The following is a 6,223-nucleotide window of genomic DNA, read 5'->3' as shown; positions in this document are numbered from 1 at the left end:
TTGGCATTAATATGGAGTTGGTCCCCTGTTTGGAGGCTGTTAGAGCAGCACTCTTCTGGGAAGGCTTTCCACTAGATGGTGGAACATTGCTGCGTGGACTTGCTTCCATTCAGCCACAAGAGCATTAGTGAGATTGGGTGCTGATGTTGGGCGATTAGAAGCACAGAATCATCTAGAATGTCATTGTAAGCTGTAGCGTTACAATTTTCCCTCTCTGGAACTAAGGGGCCGCGCCAGAACCATGAACAACAGCCCCAGACCATTATTACTCCTCCACCAAACTTTACAGTTGGCACTATGCATTCGGGCAGGTAGCGTTCTCCGCAGATCTGCCACACCCAGATTCGTCCGTTGGACTGCCAGATGGTGAAGTGTGATTCATCACACCAGAGAACACATTTCCACTTCTCCAGAATCCAATGGCGTCAAGCTTTACACCACTCCAGCTGACACTTGGCATTGCGCATGGTGATCTTAGGCTTGTGTGTGGCCGCTCGGCCATGAAAACCCATTTCATGAAGCTCCAGACGAACAGTTCTTGTGCTGACGTTGCTTCCAGAGGCAGTTTGTAACTCACTAGTGAGTGTTGCAACCGAGAACAGACAATTTTTATGTGCTACGAGCTTCAGCACTCGGCTATCCCGTTCTGTGAGCTTGTTTGGCATACCACTTTGCAGCTGAGCCATTGTTGCTCCTAGACGTTTCCACTTCACAATAACAGCACTTGCAGTTGACTGGGGCAGCTCTAGCAAGGCAGAAATTTGACAAACTGACTTGTTGGAATGGTTGCATCATATGATAGTGCCACGTTGGTGCCAATGTTTGTCTATGGAGATTGCATGGCAGTGTGCTCGATTTTATATACCTGTCAGCAACAGGTGTGGCTGAAATAACCAAATCAACTAATTTGAATGTGTGGCCACATACTTTTATATATAGTTTATCTACTGCTGTACATATCATTCTTAGTCTAGGTTGTGTAAATTCCCCCGGTGTACATACAGTGCCTTGCGAAAGTATTCGGCCCCCTTGAACTTTGCGACCTTTTGCCACATTTCAGGCTTCAAACATAAATATATAAAACTGTATTTTTTTGTGAAGAATCAACAACAAGTGGGACACAATCATGAAGTGGAACGACATTTATTGGATATTTCAAACTTTTTTAACAAATCAAAAACTGAAAAATTGGGCGTGCAAAATTATTCAGCCCCTTTACTTTCAGTGCAGCAAACTCTCTCCAGAAGTTCAGTGAGGATCTCTGAATGAGCCAATGTTGACCTAAATGACTAATGATGATAAATACAATCCACCTGTGTGTAATCAAGTCTCCGTATAAATGCACCTGCACTGTGATAGTCTCAGAGGTCAGTTAAAAGCGCAGAGAGCATCATGAAGAACAAGGAACACACCAGGCAGGTCCGAGATACTGTTGTGAAGAAGTTTAAAGCCGGATTTGGATACAAAAAGATTTCCCAAGCTTTAAACATCCCAAGGAGCACTGTGCAAGCGATAATATTGAAATGGAAGGAGTATCAGACCACTGCAAATCTACCAAGACCTGGCCGTCCCTCTAAACTTTCAGCTCATACAAGGAGAAGACTGATCAGAGATGCAGCCAAGAGACCCATGATCACTCTGGATGAACTGCAGAGATCTACAGCTGAGGTGGGAGACTCTGTCCATAGGACAACAATCAGTCATATATTGCACAAATCTGGCCTTTATGGAAGAGTGGCAAGAAGAAAGCCATTTCTTAAAGATATCCATAAAAAGTGTTGTTTAAAGTTTGCCACAAGCCACCTGGGAGACACACCAAACGTGTGGAAGAAGGTGCTCTGGTCAGATGAAACCAAAATTGAACTTTTTGGCAACAATGCAAAATGTTATGTTTGGCGTAAAAGCAACACAGCGCATCACCCTGAACACACCATCCCCACTGTCAAACATGGTGGTGGCAGCATCATGGTTTGGGCCTGCTTTTCTTCAGCAGGGACAGGGAAGATGGTTAAAATTGATGGAAAGATGGATGGAGCCAAATACAGGACCATTCTGGAAGAAAACCTGATGGAGTCTGCAAAAGACCTGAGACTGGGACGGAGATTTGTCTTCCAACAAGACAATGATCCAAAACATAAAGCAAAATCTACAATGGAATGGTTCAAAAATAAACATATCTTGGTGTTAGTCCAGACCTGAATCCAATCGAGAATCTGTGGAAAGAACTGAAAACTGCTGTTCACAAATGCTCTCCATCCAACCTTACTGAGCTCGAGCTGTTTTGCAAGGAGGAATGGGAAAAAAATTCAGTCTCTCGATGTGCAAAACTGATAGAGACATACCCCAAGCGACTTACAGCTGTAATCGCAGCAAAAGGTGGCACTAAAGTATTAACTTAAGGGGGCTGAATAATTTTGCACGCCCAATTTTTCAGTTTTTGATTTGTTAAAAAAGTTTGAAATATCCAATAAATGTCGTTCCACTTCATGATTGTGTCCCACTTGTTGTTGATTCTTCACAAAAAAATACAGTTTATATCTTTATGTTTGAAGCCTGAAATGTGGCAAAAGGTCGCAAAGTTCAAGGGGGCCGAATACTTTCGCAAGGCACTGTATGTAGATTGCATTTTGATACTGCTAGAGTGCTATTTGGTTTGTTAATTGGATTCGTTGTTAATTGGATTAATTGGATTTGTCCCGCCATCCTTCATTTCTTTCCTTTCTTTTTTTTGTGTATTTTTCTGCATATTTTAGCTGTTTGACATTTGACTGCATTGTTAGGAGCTAGTAACATAAGTATTTTTCTGCACCGCTATAACACAGGCTAAACCGTGTACGTGACCAATACACTTTGATTTGATGATTTACAGTTGAAGTCGGAAGTTTACATACACCTTAGCCAAATTCATTTAAACTCAGTTTTCCACAATTTCTGATATTTAATCCTAGTTAAAATCCCATTTTAGGTCAGTTAGGATCACCACTTCATTTTAAGAATGTGACATGTTAGAATAATAGTTGAGAGAATGATTTATTTCAGCCTTTATTTCTTTCATCACATTCCCATTGGGTCAGAACTTTACAAACACTCAATTACAATTTGGTAGCATTGCCTTTAAATTGTTTAACTTGGGTGAAACATTTTGGGTAGCCTTCCACAAGCTTCTCGCAATTAGTTGGGTGAATTTTGGCCCATTCCTCCTGACAGAGCTGGTGTAAGTGAGTCAGGTTTGTTGGCCTTCTTGCTCGCACATGCTTTTTCAGTTCTGCCAACAAATTGTCTATGGGATTGAGGTCAGGGCTTTGTGATGGCCACTCCAATACCTTGACTTTGTTGTCCTTAACCATCTTGCCACAACTTTGGAAGTATGATTGGGGTCATTATACATTTGGAAGACCCATTTGCGACCTAGCTTTAACTTCCTGACTGATGTCTTGAGATGTTGCTTCAATATATCCACATCATTTTCTTGCCTCATGATGCCATCTATTTTGTGAAGTGCACCAGTCCCTCCTGTAGCAAACACCCCCACAACATGATGCTGCCACCCCCGTGCTTCATGGTTGGGATGGTGTTCTTCGGCTTGCAAGCGTCCCTTTTTCCTCCAAACATAACAATGGTCATTATGGCCAAACAGTTCTATATTTGTTTAATCAGACCAGAGGACAGTTCTCCAAAAAGTATGATCTTTGTCCCCATGTGCAGTGGCAAACCGTAGTCTGGCTTTTTATGGCGGTTTTGGAGCTGTGGCTTCTTCCTTGCTGAGCGGCCTTTCAGGTCATGTCGATATAGATACTTTTATACCTGTTTCTTCCACCATCTTCACAAGGTCCTTTGCTGTGGTTCAGGGATTGATTTGCACCAAAGTATGTTCATCTTCAGGAGACAGAACTCGTCTCCTTCCTGAGCGGTATGACGGCTGCGTGGTCCCAGTGGTGTTTATAGTTGCATACTATTGTTTGTACAGATGAACGTGGTACCTTCATGGGTTTGGAAATTGCTCCCAAGGATGAACCAGGCTTGTGGGGGTCTACAATGTTTTTTGTGATGTCTTAGCTGATTTCTTTTGATTTTCTCATGTCAAGCAAAGAGGCACAAAGTTTGAAGGTAGGCCTTGAAATACATCCACAGGTACACCTCCAATTTACTCAAATGATGTCAATTAGCCTATCAGAAGCTTCTAAAGCCATGACATTTGGAATTTTCCAAGCTGTTTAAAGGCAGTCAACTTAGTGTATGTAAACCAAATTGTGATAGATTATTTCACTTATAATTCACTGTCTGTAAACAATTGTTGGAAAAATGTCTCGTGTCATGCAAAACTATAGTTTGTTAACAAGAAATTTGTGGAGTGGTTGAAAAACAAGTTTTAATGACTCCAACCTAATTGTATGTAAACCGCAGACTTTAACTATCACAGTTTGACATACTTTACCTTTCATTCATGACTAAATATAGTATTGATATGTATTTATTTTTTTACATTATGTAGTTGATGTGTACCAGTATTTATTTATCTGTGTAAATTAATTACAAGGGAAAGCAGGGTACCAAGGAAACCAAGGAGTTGTACTTCTACGGGAAAAAAATCCACCGAAACATGTCTATAAAAATAAATAAAACAAAATCAGCTCACAGATATTGGACAGCATTCAGATCCGTTCTGTGGTTTTCTTGGGGCAGCAGTGTGTTCACATTTCATTGCCCCAGGTACTATACTATATAACCAATTCAACAGTGTGGTATTTCTTCCTATCCACTCAAACAAGAGTCCAGTTTTCCCCTCACTTCTAATGCCAGCAGTCCCATACAATGAACGGTTGGGGTGGGGGTGGGGGGGTTAGCGTATAACCAACCCCCCTCTATGCCTCGTCCTCATTCAGCAGCATGTTGGGGACCCCCCGAGAGATGGGGAACTCACGGCCAGACTCTGGGCACTGCAGACACCCTTCCAGAACCTCCACCTGGACAGAGAGACAGATAAACATCACATCACCTGTAGTTACTCTGCGTGTGTGTGAAAATAGGGTTAAACCTACACTCACGTTTTATCAAGCAGAATGAAAGTGCAAAGAGGGAACATGACGGAGACTCTACCTAACCTGACCACTAGATGTCCTCATATTCCCATAATAAATGCATTATGCTTATTTCTATTGACCAAAATAGTAGTTGATAGAACTAAGTAATGAACAACAACAACAGGTTATTTATGGTGAACCTCACCTCCAGCAGAACCCGGTGTACTTTACGCAGGAAGTCTTCATTATTCTCATAGTCCGTGACGAGCTCTGCAGGTAAATCTTGGAGATGACCCAGCTGGAGAAAAGACCAGTTACGAATTAGGATATGCAGGAAGACAGTGATATTGCCATACAACCACAATCACTTTAACAATATTTTAGGTAAAGCCTTTCTGTATCAGACCCAAGTATAGTTAGTGTACATGTCATCTAGCTGTTGGCCTAGCTAACTATTCTACCTCTGTTGGATACAGTAGCTTGAAATGACTTTGTACAAGTGTGTTAGTCAGACAGACGGACTAACCCCATCAGCCGCCTGAACCAGGGCGCTCCACTCCAATTTGGGGATCATTCGACTCACGAAATTGGGATTAAACTCCACCTCACTCACTTTCACCTCCGTCGCCTGGGATCCGCACAAACGGGATGAAATAAAACACATATTAGCTAGCTAAATACGTGGTGCATTTAACACATTGCAAGTTGCCGCAACACTACAAGTAGTTTTGAGCAGACTTCCTTACCTTGATGAGGAGAGGGTATCCTTTGGTTACCCCTTTCACGTGAGAGGTCAACATGTTGTGCGTCAGTAGTTTCATGCTTACAGTCTATGAATGTCGCTTATATAATCAAAGAAAGTGAGAGAACCAGTAACTTTGTCACTATCTACTATATCTACAGTAACTATAATACTCTACCGTGCAAACTAAAAACAATGAGTTTACATGTGGACCGGAAATGTCGGAATTGCAACAGTGAACAGTTTCCCCCAAACACAGACCATCCTAAAAACAGGTTCCTAGCAGTACAAACGGTTTCCGGAAAACACAATTTATATTGTATATAATTTATATTATATATTTTTAACTAGGCAAGTCAGTTAAGAACAAATTCTTATTTGGTCGTCCTGCGGGGACGGGAGTTGAGATTAAAGATAAAAAATATAGGACAAAACACACATGATAAGAGAGACACCACAA

At 41.6% G+C, this 6,223-nt stretch overlaps 1 protein-coding gene across 1 annotated transcript; it reads right to left on the bottom strand.

The window, feature by feature from the left end:
* Nucleotides 1–4,455: 4,455 nt before the first annotated feature.
* On the bottom strand, nt 4,456–6,011 carry trmt112 (tRNA methyltransferase activator subunit 11-2). Its single transcript, XM_029662807.2, has 4 exons — nt 5,768–6,011; nt 5,548–5,649; nt 5,227–5,319; nt 4,456–4,964 (listed from the first exon to the last, which is right to left on the bottom strand). Exons 1-4 carry the CDS (start codon nt 5,840–5,842, stop codon nt 4,863–4,865), a joined length of 372 nt encoding a protein of 123 aa, XP_029518667.1. The 5' UTR covers nt 5,843–6,011; the 3' UTR covers nt 4,456–4,862.
* Between the last annotated feature and the right edge of the window lie 212 nt (nt 6,012–6,223).

The sequence above is a fragment of the Oncorhynchus nerka genome, linkage group LG6 (genome assembly GCF_034236695.1).
Source record: "Oncorhynchus nerka isolate Pitt River linkage group LG6, Oner_Uvic_2.0, whole genome shotgun sequence".
Taxonomy (NCBI): Eukaryota; Metazoa; Chordata; class Actinopteri; order Salmoniformes; family Salmonidae; genus Oncorhynchus; species Oncorhynchus nerka.
Note: the sequence above shows the minus strand (reverse complement) of the source record. Positions and strands in the feature narration are given on the sequence as shown.

Excerpts from the sequence above, each read along its gene's own strand:
- trmt112 (XM_029662807.2), bottom strand. The coding sequence starts at position 5,842 with ATGAAACTACTGACGCACAACATGTTGACCTCTCACGTGAAAGGGGTA. Across the intron at positions 5,320-5,547 it reads TGGTTCAGGCGGCTGATGGG|CTGGGTCATCTCCAAGATTT; the intron begins GTTAGTCCGTCT and ends TCTTTTCTCCAG. Across the intron at positions 4,965-5,226 it reads TACACCGGGTTCTGCTGGAG|GTGGAGGTTCTGGAAGGGTG; the intron begins GTGAGGTTCACC and ends CTCTCTGTCCAG.